This window comes from Aegilops tauschii, chromosome 1, assembly GCF_002575655.3.
Source record: "Aegilops tauschii subsp. strangulata cultivar AL8/78 chromosome 1, Aet v6.0, whole genome shotgun sequence".
Taxonomy (NCBI): Eukaryota; Viridiplantae; Streptophyta; class Magnoliopsida; order Poales; family Poaceae; genus Aegilops; species Aegilops tauschii.
In genome coordinates this window covers 457,519,316-457,536,984 of record NC_053035.3, presented here as the reverse complement: position 1 = coordinate 457,536,984, position 17,669 = coordinate 457,519,316, and the positions used below count along the sequence as shown (strand labels likewise).

Genomic DNA, 17,669 nt, shown 5'->3' with positions numbered 1-17,669 from the left:
TCAGCCTTAAGCCTTGGCATGTTGTGTCCCTTGCCGTCATTGTACAGAAAAAGTGAACTTGTATATAGCCAAGCGGCTGAGATGACAGTAAGATTTAACATGTTTCTGTCACCTTTGATGGATTACAGCTTCTACTCAAACCCAAAGAATGGAGAAGAGGGTGATGCAGGCAAGATGCCCTGAGAAGAGACGCACCACTGCTTAACCAAACAATTATTAACAGCTTTAGAAGCCTAGAAATTCTCGGTGAAAACACTCTTAATATGGCATCCTATCTTCTACTACTGTGCTACAAGAATATATACACCCTAGAGCGAGGCACTCCTCGTTCGCCCAAGGCCGGCGAACTACTCAGTCCCTCCTTTGCAATATAAGTGCAAGGCTCTGGTTTTCACGAATAAAGGGCAGCAGATCGCTCTCCACCGTGTCCTCGATGTTCGGCATCGACTTTGCGATGTCGTCGAGCGAAAAGGGTATGCTGCAAAGAGAGAAATGAAACAAACAGAGGTGACAAAAGGAGCATTGGTTGTTGTTCAAAAGGGGCGCAAACAATGGAATCCTTGGGGGCATGATGCATACCTGGAATCATCATCCAGCAAGACTGAAAAGCTGGAGAGGCTATTTGATTCTTCATGCATGGTTGCTCTCATGCTTGATGTGAACTGCAAACAGCAAGGAAACAACGTCGAAATCAACACTTCAAACAGTTTTGATTACACCGATTCAGCCTATCAACATACCTCTGCTGAAAGTACGTTTGTGCCGCTCATGTCGTCCCAGTACATACCAACTATTCTCTCTAGCTGCTGTAAGCTGAGAGCCTGGACAGAGAGTGAAACGATCAAAGATACAAAGTTGAGGACTAACAAAACAAGATCCTTGCTCATAGCAAAAGGCACTTACCGGACAAATATCATTGCGTATCTCCCTCCATGTCCTCATTTGTTTTCGGGAAATGACCTGATGAATAGGAAGACCAGGAAAATAAGTCAGTTACCGACAGTTCAGTTTGTATAAGAGCCACCAAGGTTTTCTTATGATTTAAAAAAGAAACACAGACCAGGAAATCGGCCGCCTGTCTTATATGCCTCAGTGCTTCCCAAGCTGAATCTGCAAGCTGTACTAAAACATTAGCTAACATCTGAGAATAGCCTCCATAACCATAATAAAAGATAGTGAGCAACCTCTTGAGCAACATCATTGCACCAATGTTTTAGTTGGGCTAATCCGGCTCTAATATGCTCCCCGTTGCTAAATGAACAGCACTCACGACGCAGAAGGAGTCTGTTTTTGAAAGAGGAAGGTAAGTTAGAACAGCTTATTCTTTAAAGTTTTAAAAAATTGGTAGTGGGGGGCAAACATACGCTTATACCTGTTAAATAATTGGACGTTCACCATAGAAAATATTTGGGTTAGCAACTTGTGGACCAATATTGTTGGAACCTGCACATTGAGCGTGGACTTTTCATAACTTTGCAAATTGATACTGCACTGTATCGATAAAAAAGAATACTGCACTGATTTTTGTAATAATTTAGCACATACATGGTTGGCTATTAGCAGATACAAGTAGCTGTTGAGGATTTTCACGATGCCCAGCCAATGTGTGAGTTGGTTGTGTTGGCCCAAGCCAGCAGATGTCACTGAGGCCTTTGCTTGAGAAGTTCTTGGATCCTAAATATTTACAATATTTACAGGATTCTCAACAAGCAAAGTTTCACAGCTGATGATTACTTTTTCTCAAGAGAGGCGGTACCTGAATGCACAGCTCAAGCAATGGATTAAGCTCTTTCTTCAATTTGTCACTTATCAACCCATACACCTTTTCAATCAGATCCACAAGCTGCTGCTTGAAGAGCAAAGCTGGATATTTTGCATCAATTTGGTGCGATGCACCAGGTTCATCCAATAATTGACCACTTAAATAAGCAAGCCCAGATGCTTGATTAGCTTGATAAATCCTATCATACGACATTTTTCGTCTATATGGAACTGAGGTTGCTGTCCTAGCGGTTCTAAAAGAGCGTTGCAGGAGAACTGATAATGTCGATAAGTTGGATAACCAATAGGCCAAGCTTCTCGTGTCATATTGAGCCTTGAAGTAAGAGGAACGTCAGTTAATATAAGAGCAAATGTAGTGATTCTGGATTTCAGGTACTGGCAAATTGGCTGCATAAAGCTGTCTCGTATCATGCTACAAGGCGTAGGGGATAGATGCTACTCAAGTACCATTATATAGCGTAATTAAACATAATTAACAGAGTGCTACAAACCTCTGTTGCTGAGTTTATAGCCTGTAGGATACTGTCAAAGACACCTGTCTTTGTAACTTCAAACGATCTCGAATGAAGAAGATATTGGTATATAAGAAGAGCAGCAACAGGTTTGTTCCCAGAGAATCCAAGATGTTGGGTAATGTACTTAAGTAATAACTTCTGATCATCCTGGGGCTGCTGATGTTTAGAAGGGCAAAAAAGCATTTTAGCAAATGGGAAGGGGTGGGTAGGTAAGCAAGTATCAACCAGCCTACCTGATATCCTTCACTAAGTAGTACCCTTTGCATTTTCTCCCCAGTATCATAGTCCCTGTGGATAGTCAAATCAGGGGCACTACCCTGCCATATTATTTCGACCAAAGTCATGACTACTCAATCAAACAATATAAAAATAAAAAACTGGCATGTGCTTGGTTAAACTACCATATAGGGTCTTGTTTCTGCTGGACCAAACGAGGACCTCATTTCAGCATATGGTACGTTGCCATTTAAAATATGACCATTTTCTTGACTTCTCTGTTGAAATGCATCTAATAAATCAGATGAGAACATTCAACAGTCATGCGAATGTAAGCTCTATTGAAGGCACATTACATGGATCATACTGATTTTAGAGTATGAAGCTTGAGATTTGGCGGTAGATGGAGTCGACACAATCGAATGCTGACGAAGAGTTTGGTTTTCTGCCTCTAAGTTAGATGATTTTCCTTCTAGCCTGTGTTGTGGATACAGTTGTTCCATCAAAAGTAATCACAATGGAGCGCATGATTTGGACATATAAATTACCAAAGTTGAAAAAGTTATTGTAAATGTAAAGGAATACTTTTGTACGGTCTCCTGAAGCTCTTCCAATTTCTTGATAAGGTCATCATTTCTATCGAGGAGGTCTTCGTTTCTCCTTATTAGATCTTCATTTCTTCCACGAGCCTCAGTAAGTGCTTTCTTCACAGCATCACTTTCTTGTTTCTCCAGTACAAAGGAAGACAGTCTTGATATGGCATCTACTTGAAGCCTAATCGGTGAAGACGTTAGTCTCCAAAAGGACAACATGATGACTGATAATGATGGAATTGTACTTAGTGCACAAAAATGTAGAAAGCAAGATAGTAAGTTAAAATACCAACTTTTGCACAGTATCTTGGAGCTGGTGGGCCTTGTATTCACTGTCTCTAATTTTCATAAATAGCTCATCATTTCTCTCCTGAGCTTCAACAAGAGATTTCCTAATTGCGTCATTTTCTTGTTTTTCAGCTTCCAAAGAAGCAACTTTCACCACTATGTCTTGTTCAAGCCTGTTTTCGGGCCGAAACAACTGTTTAATCTCATGGGTTTAACAACCAAAGGAGTTAATTTTGCAAAATCTACATATGTTGTAGAACTCCACATTTGTCTCTCAAATTTAGTAAACAATTTCATAGAACTCCACATTTGAAGTCACAATGTATTGCAAAGCTCCATATTTTTGGTTTCCAGTTAGTTTGAGTGATAGAGCCCACATGTCAGTGCCTCATTGCTCTCATCTAGGTGTAAAGAAGTGACGCGGCTGCTGCCACATCAGCATCTGACATGGCTAGGGTTCTCTACATGGGCATGCAGTACACAAGCTAGCAGAAAAAAAGGTGTCAACTAAGGACACCTGTACCGCCCGCCCAGGTGGAAAGCACATGTTGGGTCCCGAGGTAGCAGCAGACGTGTCACTCTGTTACACCTTGATGAGAACAATGAGACACTGACAGGTAGGTCCCAACAATGAAAAACTAAGATGATGCACTTGTACCACATAAACTTAATCAAAGGTACATACATATGTATAGTGTTTTGCAGATGCTCAATTTTTTTGTTGGTTTCACCAATTTTTATCGTTAGTTCTTCATTTTTGTATTCAGTCTCGGTGAGTGCTTTCTTCAATTCATCCTTCTCTTGTCTCTCAGATAGCAGTAACGTGTCTTTCTCTGTATGGTCGCCAAGCCTGAATTGAACCAACAAAGAAATAGCATTACAAATATTAGCATCTACATATACGAAGATTTAGTATGCATGACATATCGAAATGCAGCTTAAAAACATAGGTGCATAAAGTACCTCTGTATGGTGCCTTGAAGAAGGTCAATTTTCTTGTCAACATCCTCAAATCTCTTTAGTAATTGCAAATTTCTTTCTTGATTTTCTTCTTGCACCTTCATCGTTGTATTACTCTGCTCTCTTTCTCTCAACAGTAAAGCCTCCTTTGCAGATGCATTTTCTTGAAGTCTGTAATCATGAAAGAGCTATCTAGTTAATTAAGAAGGACAGAGCATAAGATGAATGATTTACTTGATAGGATCTCAGAAAGTTTCTTAAAATAAGAACATACTGCCAAGAAAGATTATCAACCTCTCAACAGTTAGCTGAAGCTGAAGACTATGTTTATCAGAATCCTGAATTTTCTTGATTAACTCTTCATTTCTCCCCAGAGTTTCAGTCAGAGTTTTCTTCGTCGCCTCATGTGTTTGTTTTTCTGATATCAATAAAGCATCTTTGGCAGTAGCATCTTGTTCAAGCCTGAGAACACCAAAATGAGAATTTACTATCACATTGAATAAAAATATTGAGAAAATATGGGACATGTATCCACTGATGAGAAGTGTCAGACCTCTTGATGTTTTCTTCGAGTTGCTTTCTGATTTCTTGGCAATGTTGTAACTCATTTACTAATTCCTTTGTTTTTTTCTGGGCATTGGCTAGTTCTTCCTTGGTAGCATTGTTTTCTTGTCTTTCTGTTGCCAATAGAGAGTCTTTCTCTGCAGCACATTCTTCTAGTCTATGCGCAAGAAAAGAAAAATACTGTTGGAGCCACTTAACGTGGTCATGCAATAAGGATGTATTGTGATGAGAGGTAATCGGAGAAGTTGGCCACGAAATAGTTGCTAGGTTGTTTAAAGGTTATAAATATTGTAAAGCAATGAAATCAAACCTGTTCACTGAATCCTCAAGCAGACTGATTTTCTTATCTGAATCTTCAGAGCTTTTCATTAACTCTTCGTTTCTCTTTTCAGCTTCAGCTAGTGCTTTTGTTGTGCCATCCTGATTTTGCTTTGTCTTTAACAGCAATGACTCCCTTGATGTTGCATGTTTCTCAAGTCTAAATACATTGTAAGAAATGAAATGCATTTTAGCTCACAAAGTTGAGGAGATGATCTTATAGTTTTCAGAAAGCTAAGGTCAGCTGCTAATAATGCATAATGGAAGTAAGACGAGAACCTCTTGACATTCTCCATCAGCTTATTTATACTTTTCTCAGACTCATCAACTTTCTTAAGCAATTCTGAATTTCTCTCCTGAGATTTAGAAAGCGCTTCTTTGGTTTGACCATGCTCTTGCTTTTCTGCTACGTGCAAGGCATCCCTTGTGGCTGCAGTTTCTTCAAGCCTATATCAAGGGAAGAAAAATGTTAACAATGGTTAGCTCGTACTACCGAGGGCAGGAGTAAAGGTTAAAAAATGGTTAATGCCATATTGCTATAGATCTGACAACAGAAAGTTACATCGACATATATATCACCCTATCCCAAGCAATGACCAATCCTCTAGGATTTCCTGAACAAACAGGTTCACTATCCTCTATATTATACAAACCAATGATTCAGGGCCTGACTGTTCTTTTCCATCTTTAAAATCATGTCTTAATTTTAAGCCTTTATTTTCCAAGAATATATATAAGTAGGAATAAACTAGAAGCATCATAATGTTAAGAATATATGATATTATGATATAATAGTCAGGTTGTTAACTGGAACTCATATTGAGATGCTGACTACCTTGCCCGTAAATGTTCATTATTTTCCTTGTTGCGTCATTTTATTGCCATTTTGTTCACCAAAAACGATTGTATATTTGCAAAAACAAACATGAACATTAGAGCTTCGATGAATGTGAGTGATACAGTATATTGTTAACTGGAACATCAGCTGATGCCTGTATAATAGTAGAAGTATGATTACATTGAGTAATTAATGCGACGTGAGAGCTAAACCTCTTCAAAGAATCTTGAAGCATGTCATTTGTCCTATTGGCATCTGTAAACTTCTTTTGCAGTTCTTCAATTTCTTCCTTTGTTTCAGCTAACTGTGACATGATTGCAGCACTGTGTTGTTTTTCAGCCAGCAATGAAGTCTCAAATGTTCTTGCAGCTTCTTCAAGTCTGTCAAATTGTCAGTTGACAAGAATAATCAGCATTCATATTACTAATTATGATAGTCTAAAGCTGTGAGTTAAGACTTAAAGCCGGTTTTCGAGTGCAATCAAGCTTCAAGCATAGGAAACAGCAATCCAAGGAATTAGGCAATAGACCTTTCAATGTTGTTTTGAAATCTAGCAATGTCCTTTTCAAAAACTTCAGTTTTATGGACTAATTCTTCATTTTCTCCACGAGCTTCAGTGAGTGATTTCTTGATTGCCTCACTCTCTTGCCTTTCTAAAAGCAAAGTGCCCTCTGTCTCTGTTAGACTTTCTTCCAGCCTGTGCTCATGAAGAAAAGACGACGACTATAAGATAATGAATTAACCACCTGGTAGCCAAGAAATATCACACCAATAACAGTACTGAAAGTTGGTCAGTTATAAGACTATGTGGCTGTTGGACAAGGATTACATGTCATGCAAAACGAATATGACCTTTGCACAGTAGACTGAAGTACGGCGGATTTTCCATCAGCATCTGCAACTTGTCTCAGTAGTTCTTCAACTCTCTGGTGTGCTTCACCAAGTTCCCCTCTGGTTGCCTCGTTGTGTTGCTTCTCCGTCATCAGTGAAGATTCTAGTTCTGTCACATTCTCTTCAAATCTGTATCCAGCAGAAAGGGAGCAAGTTGTTCTGTTGTTATCCCACATATTAGGACTGGATGAAAGTGGATTTACTTGGTTATGGTAACTTCCTATTGTACAAAAAACTGCTTTTGTAGACTTAAAAGGTGTCAAACACCAGCATGTAAACATGTGGGAGAAACCACAGGCCTTTTACAAATTCCTCATGAAGAATATACACATGGCTCTTATTGTGAATAACTGCAGCTGGGGGTCTTAAAAGGATCTTCTTTTATTATTGCTTTACTAAAGATATGTCTGGAGAAACATGATCTTATAATAACCCAGATTGAACTTTGTGTACCCATTTCCTGATAATATGCATGAGTGCGTCACCATCTATCCATGTGTATGAGGCATATGCACCCGACTCTTTTCTTTCAACCAGCTTTATTCGGAACCAAAAGAACCTGTTACTTAGTCTACTAAGATCTAGTAGTCACCAAGCAACTAACCTTTTCACAGTATCTCTAAGCTGCTTGATGTTTTCATCTGCAACCGCGATTTTTCCATTCAGGTCTTCACATCTTTCCTGAGCAATAGCAAGATCATTCTTTGTTGCAGTGTTTTCTTCTTGTTCTCTTGATAGTAGTACCTGTCCAAGGGCACAACCATCATCCAATCAGATATGATGACATAACTGAACAAGTTACTTGAACACTGTACTCTGTTGAAACAGGAATATTTTATAGTCATACACAGGTTTTCTTTATCCTTTTAGCCTGAAACAGCTACTGCAACTGCATTTGATTTCATTGAAACAACGAATGGTGCAATACTTAAACCTTTCCAATTTTATACTGTTGCAATGATACATAAGTTCAGCCTGGGGAGAAGTACCTTCATCCCCTCAACTTCATTAGTCAATATAGTGATTTTTTCTCTTTCTTGAGCTAGAGCTTCTTCAACAGCCCTTTTGGCCGATTCACTTTCCTGCACTGCTGTGGCTTCTTCTACTCGATGCTCCATCTCACGAAGGGCAGCCTGTAATTTGGAGATTTCTCCTGCTTTGTTGTTCTCTAAGTCAGCCTGAAAATAGACATATATGTCAATAAAGCGTGACCAGATAATCAGCAAGATGGCATCCTATTTCCGTATCTACATATGCCTTGATTCAAGGGGCAGCATTTACCCTCAGTTTCATTTCTAAACCTAAACGGCTTGTTAGCTCTTCCACGTGTTCCTCAAGTTTCTCCTTCTCCACCTTCAGAGTTTCTGTATCTCTTGCAGCCTACAGAAATTATGCAACACAAATAAAAAGCTGTACAGGTAAATATGAAATCAGCATAAACAAATAAATAAAAATGGTATGACAGCTTGAGTACCATTTTAAGCTTTCTGAGTTCTCTTCTAGCGATACGTCTTCGCCATGCACACTGATAAATCAACACTGATCTCTTCAGCTTAAGATAATTTGAATTATCTCTGTGGCAACGCCACCGAGCCTGCAGGTAACAATTATCAGACCGATGGTACAACCAAGAGATGAACAGAGAAAGCTTATACTCCCTCCGTCCATGAATAACTGTACATATATAAATTTTAGGACAGATTGGGAAGGTGCAAGCCACCATCTCTCTCCTCTTTAATTACCCCACCCCCAATGAGCTAAGTGCATGTAGAAAGTGAGGAGACCATGTGTTGAATGTTACTGGTATTGATTACCGTGTGATGAGAGAGAAGCATTTTTTTCTATATTAAAGTGCATTGGAAAGATAGAAGTACACTCTTTTGTGGAATTTTTTTGAATGTCAAACGTATACTTATTCGTGGACGGAGGGAGTGAGATGTAAGGAGACTGATTCTTAACTTTTATCCATAGTAAGGGACCGATTATTAATTGGTCTATCGTAACATAGATGTGTAAAATGGCTTGAATGATAACCTACAAACGTTCCCCTTAAATAAAAGAGAGAGAGCATGAATCAATAGTCTACCTGGATATGGATAGAAGCTTTCCTTTGTTTTCTGCGAACATATTCATTGTAAGCACCAAAAGCCCTCAATCCTGCCTGCAGTGTGATGGCTGACCATCGCAGTTTAGAATAAGACTTCCAAGCAAGGTACCAGCGGACACTTTTCTGTACTTTCAACGCTGCATCTTGGTTTTTCAGGAATACACGCCGCTTACAAGCCAATATTACTGCAAAGGAGAATGGAACTCTTTGTAAGTATATGTTCCACACATCCACCAGTGCAATACTGCGGTCAGAACTGTCTCCCTCTAGATGTCATATGGTGTGACCATACCTCTAACAATAGATTGAAAAGATACAGATGTGTTGCGTATTGCAAGGAATTTCTGACGAGCAACATAAGTGTGATATCTACTCTGAATAACTCTAGCTGCTTTACTCCGCACTTCAGTTCTTCTAGCATCCAGTTCAGCCATCTGACCCGCTCTCAGGAACACCTTAGTTCTTCCAATCTGTAAAACAGAAATTATTTGAAATATTGTGACAAAGATCATGATTAAACTGTGTATTATATACTCTCTGAAAATGATGCATGCATATATTCCTTCCATGCAGTATCATGAAAAAAATACATGAGCGAAAAGGTGTACACATTAGCTATACTGTATATGCATACTCTCACCTTGCATACTTACCAGGAAAATATCTAAGTAATTCTCAAGTTTTACTGCCAAATGGTCTAAATCTTCATGAAACTTTTTCAGAGAGATTATTTATGATCGCCTGCTAAGAAAGCTTTTAGGTTTAAAATATGGTGATGGTTTTCACTAGATATTTCCCCATTATTCATCACCTCTGTCACACGTGGTAACTATTCGACTAAAAACAAGCATCTCATTTTTAGTTCCCTGTCTTTTCGGCAAGATGCAGATCAAAGAAAAATGTGATGTACAGAATACATAAAAAAGGATTCATTATGGTAGAAGCATGCTTCACCTGACAACCCTGGAGTCCTGTTTTGTCCAAAATCTTTTGGCAGATTACTTTGTCATCGTTTCTATCAACATATCATGAAAATAGTTATAAAAGCAGGCCACAAGTGATATAATTTGAGGCATAGGGGAACATTCATTATTACTGTTATTATCAAACAACTTACACACCTTTCTTTCAAAATTTCAGGAGCAAGGATGCAAAACCGTTGAAGAAAATCACGAAATAATTTCCGTGTAGGGTATCCAGCACAGCTTATTCTGATAGCTTCAAGAACACCCTGAAAGGGTGAAGAATCATGAGTATACAGTGGTACTGAGCTTCTATGTTAACATTCTTCTTCTAATACAAAACGACACATGTTTAAGAAACAAAAAAGTTATGTGGAAACTTTGTGATCAATGGCTTCCTTACCGAACATCGAAGTTGCTGCAGAACATTGATGTTGTCAAAAGTAGCAGGCTTAAGAAGATTATTGGGCTTAACACATCTAATGTAATGAGGTTCTGTAGAACTCAAAGTCTCCATTAGTTCGTGGAGTTGCCCCTAAGAATTTCATGGAATAATCAGATGTCAAAATCATACCAAAGGTTTTACATGAAAAAACAGAAGCACATTGGAGCAATGGTTTTGATCGCTTCATTATGTCTACCAAGTAATACTCATTCACTTCATAAAATGTACTTAATTCATCCTTTTTGGGACATGCATATGCATTTGCTCACTATATTCAGTACATTTATTTTATTTTTTTGCAAAAACCAAGATGGCATAAATATTCTTTATACCTGCAACTAAATTCATAGTAAAATTATAGAACAACCGTTCTTAATTTTTTATGGTGACAGAAGGGAGGTAGACTAAACTGAGAAGTACAGACACCTCTTTTAAATATTTGCATGTTGATTTGATTAGCAAACTAAGGTAGTTGTGTGATTGTCCAAGCTACAAATATGCAGTGATATACCCCCATTATACAGTCTGCATATAAAGTGTAAGAAATTATCAAAGAATTCTACGTGCACAAAACTTCGAGGATTAAAATAGGATTTTATCCTAAACTTAGTGCCTAAAGAACAATGAGGAAGCATGTACTCCCTCTATTCCTAAATATAAATCTTTTTAGAGATTTCAATAAGGACTACATACAGATGTATATAGACATATTTTAGAGTGTAGATTCACTCATTTTGCTCCGTATGTAGTCCGCATTGAAATCTCTAGAAAGACTTATATTCAGGAACAGAGGGAGTACATAGGAAACAGCTAGCAGAATCACACCTTAAATCGATTAGCGATTGATGACTTCGACGATTTTGTGTTCTCCTCTGGTACTGATGGGAATAACCCTGATACAAAGGAGCACTTGGAAGCATTAAGCAATTCTTCATGTTCTCCTACTACATAATCTCTGTTTTTGTCCAGGAAATGATCGGACTGATAGGTTACCTGCAAAAAAAAAACTCAGGAAACTGAAAGGAGTATATTCAATTGAATGCAGAAGCAAAGAGTAATGTGTTCCAAGAAATGCTTACTTCTCCTGCGTAATGTTGAATTGTAAATGCAGTACGAGAAAGCTTTGGTTTGCTAAACCTTTTGTTGTTCTTGAACTTCTCATACAGCTTCTGAGAAAATGATTCATGCGTGCATTTCGGGAACATACTAATGCATACAGGACAAAGAAACAAAAAAAACACAGTTAGAAGCATTAATTGAGAAATAGAAACAAGTAATGATGGTCAACTATTTACAAGCTGCTGGTTGCATGTAGTGCAACAAGAACACTTCAAACTCACCAAGCTTCATCAAGAAGTGCAATAATTCCACCAGGTTTCTGAAAATGAAAGAGGGAGATACAAACATTGAGGTAATGGGACACACAACTAGGAAGCATACACAAATACATTACCCGCTGACACAACACATCAGGGCTACTTCTAAACCACTTATCTTGCACAAAATTACTGGTGCTTATGATAAGCAGCTTATCATAATAAGTTAACAACTCTGAATAACTCCAACATGCAACATCTCCAAGCCTCGAAATAAGAGTACAGTAGCAGTGTTCGATTATTTGGTGCTTAAACTGACACTTGGTAAGAAAAAATATATGTTTATGCCCACATTAATTCACTAAACACAAAATAGCCAATCTACAAGTCAAACAGTATCAGACTACTTGATGAATACATCTTAAAACTAGTATTTTAGCTTGCTGACAACGACCATTACAAGACTGCAATACATGATATAAAGGCTACTTAAGCACCCTAAACAAAACAAATGCCATATATGCACATACCCTCTCAATCAAGTCCAGCACATCTTGATTGTCAACGAATTCTATGTAACTCCAGTCGATCTGCTCTCGATTATACTCTTCCTGCTCCATTTTGAAGACATTCTGCAAAGACAACACTGCCTAATTTACCAAACAGCAGAAGCAAAGATAAGTCTACCATCATAACTTCCAAGCATGTGTTCCGCTTCCACATGTACCTGATTAAAATGCTGTTGGAGTTTTTCATTGGTGAAATTGATGCATAATTGCTCAAAGCTGTTTCCATCAGAGAATTATAACAGGAGACTTCTATAAATGGTCTTCAATGGAATATATTGGAAACAGTCTTTTGCTAAGAATTTACCTGTTAGTCTTAAAACTTTCAAAACCATATATATCAAGCACCCCAATCAAACGTGCTGAGTGTGCATCTTGTCCTATTGATGCATTTAGCCTATTTACAAGCCTGCACAAGGTACAACCATATGTACTCACAAAGACCGATACATAAGCCACGAATGAATTACAGTGCCATATTCATTACCAGTCAAATAGTCGGCAATATATTTGTTTTGCTAAGCCATCCCTGCTAACAGTAGCAGAATTAGGATCAACTGTTGTGGTAATCACTCCTTCTGGCGTATTTATTTTCCTCTTTATCAGTGCATTCTCCAGCTTCTCACGGTCACACCTGTAAGAAGAATTCCACAATGTATAGAGTATGAATGTTGGGCATAATAATTATAGAACAACAGGGTAGATATTAGGCATACATCAAGAGCTCTGCTGCTGCATTCAGATGGAACTTAGCTTTCTCATCCTTTAATACAGATGAATCTGCATCTCTCCCTTTAACAAAATTGAGGTTCCCAAGGTGAAGCACAGCAGCAACAACCCGAAATGTAGCCTCCTACGTTATAAAGTATGTTACTTGAAGAGGTCACGTAGACATTCACGTAGAATATCAATTATTCAAAAGGGAAAAACCTGCTCCTGCTCAGTTATGCCAACTGTATTCATCGCACTTCTTGTTGCAAGATACTCCTCAGCATCACTCATTCCATCAACTTTAATGCAGGAAGATTGGTTGAGATAGTGAAATGACGAAGGGTCGCCCAGCTTATACCTTTTAATGTCCTGACATTGGGGTTTGTTGATGAAAAAATGTTGGAGAGATGCAGCTGATCAGTCACATTGAGTTAGAAAAAATACCTCCGGTGGTGCTGAACACAGGAAGTAAAAACAGTGATAGTTCCTCTCTGGGCTATTGATTTGGCAAACACGAGATCGCTCAAGCAAATATGTCCTAATGGCTGCACCAGATATCTTCCCACTCTGGTCAAATTGGATTTCAACAAATTTTCCGAATCGACTTCACCATGTTGTCCAAAATGCAAACAGGTCAGAAAGCAAATAGTATGAGTGAAAAGGGACAGAAATGATGCATGAATTACAATACATTTATATCCATGAGAACTCTGTGTTTGTGTGTGTGTGTGTGTGGGGGGGGGGGGGGGGGGGGGCTAGGAGCAGTTAGCATTGTTCCTTGCTTATAAAGAGTTATTAAATATCCTAAACTGGATAACTTCTAAACGAATTATCTCCGAAGACTCAAAACTGTCAGTGTAAAAACAAACCTTGAGTTGTTGTTCCGAACAGTTTTTGCATTGCCAAATGCTTCAAGGACTGGATTTGACTGCGATGAAGCAAAAAATAGATACAGGAGATTAGTTGCAGGTGAAACTACATATGGCATATAACTTCTAATGCCTTCACCGTATTTTGAACAGGAAGAATACTACAATAAGCAACAAGAAAGAACTGTAAGAATATTATGATTCCCAACTCACTTCTAAAACTTGTTGTTCAACGGTCCTCCCTCCAGTTTTAGATCGTCCACCCAAAAATGCAAGATATCTCATAAGCAGCTTTGTGGTTTCAGTTTTACCAGCACCACTTTCACCACTCACCAAAATGGAGTTGCTCTTTCCCTCATTCATCATTTGCCTGTTTCCTTATTCAAAACAATGTCACAAGAGGTACCATCAATATTGGTACTGCCCATGCAGTATATATGTTAAAGAAATTATCCATCAATATTAGTATAGGCATTCACCTGTAAGAAACATCAGCGAGCGCAAATACATGAGGATCAAGCTCACCAAAATTTGCACCTCTGTACTTCTCCATAGTACTGGGTTCAGCAATATGAGGCAGACTTTGGAATGGATTTATTGCAATCAAAATATTGCCAGTATAGGTCTGGAACTCAAACAAAAAGTACATAAGAAAATTTAAACCCATTTACTTTTGAACATTTCTCTCATGATACAAGTGAACAACAAAAGCTTACATAAATAATATTTTTGGCATATCGGACAGCGAGATTGTCCAAAACACCAGGCTCATGTAAGTATGATAATCGTGTCATGTCATCAATTCCATCAGATAGAACTTCTGTGTCCTTCGGATGAATGTTTGATATGCTTGCAGTAACCTGGTCTCGCAAAATTAAAGTTTTCAGGACCAGAAGCATATCAATATACTCCCTCCGTTCCAAAATTCTTGTCTTAGATTTGTCTACATATGGATGTATCTATTCACGTTTTAGTGTTAGATACATCCGTATCTAGATAAATCTAAGACAAGAATTTTGGGACGGAGGGAGTATATCATAATACCAAACTGCAATTTAAAGGGCACACTAAAGATATGTATGTAACTGTTTTAGGTAGGTACAGATACATGTATTAACTCTTATAATTGTTACTGAATACATAGGCATCTACTCCCTCCGTTCCTAAATATAAGTCCCTTTAGACATTTCAAATGGACTACAACATACAGATGTATGTAGACATATTTTAGAGTGTAGATTCACACATTTTGCTCCGTATGTAGTCACTTGTTGGAATCTCTAGAAAGACTTATATTTGGAAACGGAGGGAGTAGTACTATAGGTACAAGTGTTGTATAAGGATATCTAAAACAGCTATAATACCTAAAAATCAGCGAGTGCCTTAGGTAATAAAACTAGAAATGTAGCCCATCATGAACAAGGAAAGGGCACATTTGGACAACACAGAGAACCATTACTGATGCATGTAGCTTGTAACCGACATCACCCACACGCCCACACATACCGTCTTTCCGTTAGTAGTGCGGACATGGGCATTTTGGCCTTCAATTCGGAAGACCTCACCATCAATCCAAGCTAAATCTTTATCCTCCAGCCATACATGGGAGCCTACAACAATGTTTAATGTCCCAGCCTGCACATGTGGCAAGTAGGAGAGAAAAACAAGTCAGAAAAAATTCTTGTAGTTTCTGCGGTAAATGTATTGGCAAGAAGGCTCAAAACACCATTAGGGACATAGTTTATGAAAAGCAGATAGGTGCAGTAAACCTAAGAATGGCCTGTCAAATGATGAAACTGAAACTAACGCACTCAATCTGGAAACACCCAGTACACTAACAGCGTTGTCAATAATTTAACATACTAGATTTCAGCCAATACTGTCCAGCATGCTTAAGCGCAGCCTAACATGATAATAACTAGAAATAAGTATTTGTCTCGCACAACGGAACCAGAAAAGCAAGGTTGCTTAATCAAATTCAGCCAATTTTCCCATGTAAAAACAAGAGGCCTTCTTCTGATATACACTCGTAGAGCAAAACGAACCTAGCAAATTAACTAAAAGTGCATTTTAGCGCAAAACTCCGCGTCCTTCAGCTTTGAACTGCCCCCAACAGATCGAACAATTGACAGCAACACAAAATCGATCCTCCGTTCATTGCCCATACTTATAGCAAACATAATCAGTTCGGTCTCGCGTGCATCAAACCGCATGGGACACGCCGCGCGCGTGCTGACCTGAATGTACTGAGTTTTCCTCGCACCATTGACGCACAATTCGAGTCCAATAAACAAAGTCACGACGATGCAAAACTACGGGAAGCGAGGCGCGCGCCGTGCAAACCAAACCAAAAACAAGGGGATCTCACCGTCCGATATTCGTCAGACAGCGACAGGCCAAACAACTCACCATGGGGTCACGCGCGGGGGAGCCGGAATGCTACGACCGTGTGGGGGAGAATCGAGCCGTCGACGGCGGCGGCGGCCGGAGGCGGGGCGGCGGCGGTGTCTCCCTCCCTTGGGCCGCTCGCCGGTCGCCTCGCGGCCGCGGAGGCGGAGGGAACAGCCCGAGCCCGGTGCGTTCCGCGTGGATCGAGCGCGCGCGTGCGGGGAGACGCGCGATGCCGGCACCGGCGGTGAGCGCGCGGGCGGGCGGAGGGAGGCGAGCCGGGGCCGGAGCCGGGAGGGGAGCGGGAACGTGGGGCGCGGACAGAGGCGAGGCGACTCCCATCTATTTTTGGCACCATGGGGTGGGGGAAGGGGGAGGGAGAGGAGGAGGAGGGGGAGGAGGACGAGTCTGGCCGCCCGGGCGAACGTGCGATTCTGGGAGCGCCCGCCACCAATGGCGCCTTCGCCAAAATCCATGGGAGGTGGGGGAGAATGGCGCCGATGGTGCACTGTGGCAGTGTGACCCAAGGGAACGGGACGCACCAAATTTGAAATGTTGCGTTTAGCTTGCGATGAGATCCGACGGTCGAGTAACTACGATTTCAGTTTGGCATTGATTAACAAAGACCTGAAGAAGAAAAAATTTACAATAATAGGTTGTGTTTGGCTGAGCTGCAGATTCTGAGAAAGCTGTTGTGAACTTTTAGCCGTGGACACCTCAGGCCCCGCTCCCGCGAGCGGGGAGGCGAACCCTAGCGCCTCCAACCCCTACTCCCCCCTTCCCTCCTCCTCCCTCGCCGCCGCCGGCACGCGGCTCTACAGGGCGGCGGGGCCTCTTTCCCCTTCCTCGTGGTGGGCTGGCGCGGGACAGCTGCATCGAGCGGAGGCGCGCGGCTCTACAGGGCGGCGTGGCGCGTCGGTGGCCGGGGCGGCCGGTCGGGGGCGTCCTGGTGCGGCGGGGTGGGCGGCTGCGCGTCGGGGTGTGGTGGGGCGTGCCCGTGCAGGGTGGCGGCGGTGGTTGTCCCCGGCCCAGATCTGGCTCGGGCGACCTCCCTGGCCGGTGACCAGCGGGCGGCATGGGCTGAGGGCGCCTCGGCCTGGCGTTCCTGGGCAGCAAGGTGACCGGCGCTTCGGGCGCTTGGTGGCGGTGGTGGCGATGCGTCCTTGCCAGATCTCGCGTTTTCCGGCGGGTTCGTCCTCGGTCTGACGCTGGGATCCGGGTGGGCGGCACGGGTGGGGCAGCGGCCTGCGCGTGGCTGTTGCTCCGGCCGTGGGCGGTGGCGTGCGGAGGCACACGCACACACTTATACTATATAGATCCATGTTATGGCATGGTTTTCT

General features: G+C 40.9%; 1 protein-coding gene across 1 annotated transcript; it reads right to left on the bottom strand.

Annotated features, from left to right (window-relative positions):
- Positions 1 to 39: 39 nt before the first annotated feature.
- LOC109732739 (myosin-17) lies at positions 40 to 16,685 on the bottom strand. Its single transcript, XM_040390267.3, has 49 exons — positions 16,351 to 16,685; positions 15,448 to 15,576; positions 14,658 to 14,801; positions 14,421 to 14,566; positions 14,155 to 14,311; positions 13,942 to 14,000; positions 13,517 to 13,676; positions 13,292 to 13,441; positions 13,078 to 13,214; positions 12,849 to 12,995; positions 12,669 to 12,770; positions 12,523 to 12,580; positions 12,326 to 12,427; positions 11,820 to 11,857; positions 11,559 to 11,685; positions 11,305 to 11,472; positions 10,438 to 10,569; positions 10,194 to 10,303; positions 10,027 to 10,087; positions 9,365 to 9,542; positions 9,052 to 9,257; positions 8,440 to 8,559; positions 8,247 to 8,345; positions 7,955 to 8,143; positions 7,570 to 7,709; positions 6,927 to 7,094; positions 6,604 to 6,771; positions 6,287 to 6,454; positions 5,516 to 5,683; positions 5,229 to 5,396; positions 4,908 to 5,075; positions 4,649 to 4,816; positions 4,358 to 4,525; positions 4,080 to 4,244; positions 3,400 to 3,567; positions 3,099 to 3,287; positions 2,870 to 2,990; positions 2,699 to 2,791; positions 2,531 to 2,614; positions 2,274 to 2,453; positions 1,757 to 2,095; positions 1,546 to 1,674; positions 1,373 to 1,443; positions 1,185 to 1,284; positions 1,061 to 1,117; positions 904 to 960; positions 741 to 821; positions 580 to 662; positions 40 to 478 (listed from the first exon to the last, which is right to left on the bottom strand). Exons 1-49 carry the CDS (start codon positions 16,351 to 16,353, stop codon positions 352 to 354), a joined length of 6,450 nt encoding a protein of 2,149 aa, XP_040246201.1. The 5' UTR covers positions 16,354 to 16,685; the 3' UTR covers positions 40 to 351.
- Positions 16,686 to 17,669: the final 984 nt, after the last annotated feature.

Coding starts and splice junctions, on each gene's coding strand:
- LOC109732739 (XM_040390267.3), bottom strand. Junction 11,686..11,819: donor GCACTTCTTGATGAAGCTTG/GTGAGTTTGAAG, acceptor TGTATGCATTAG/TATGTTCCCGAAATGCACGC. Junction 822..903: donor TACGCAATGATATTTGTCCG/GTAAGTGCCTTT, acceptor CTCTCTGTCCAG/GCTCTCAGCTTACAGCAGCT.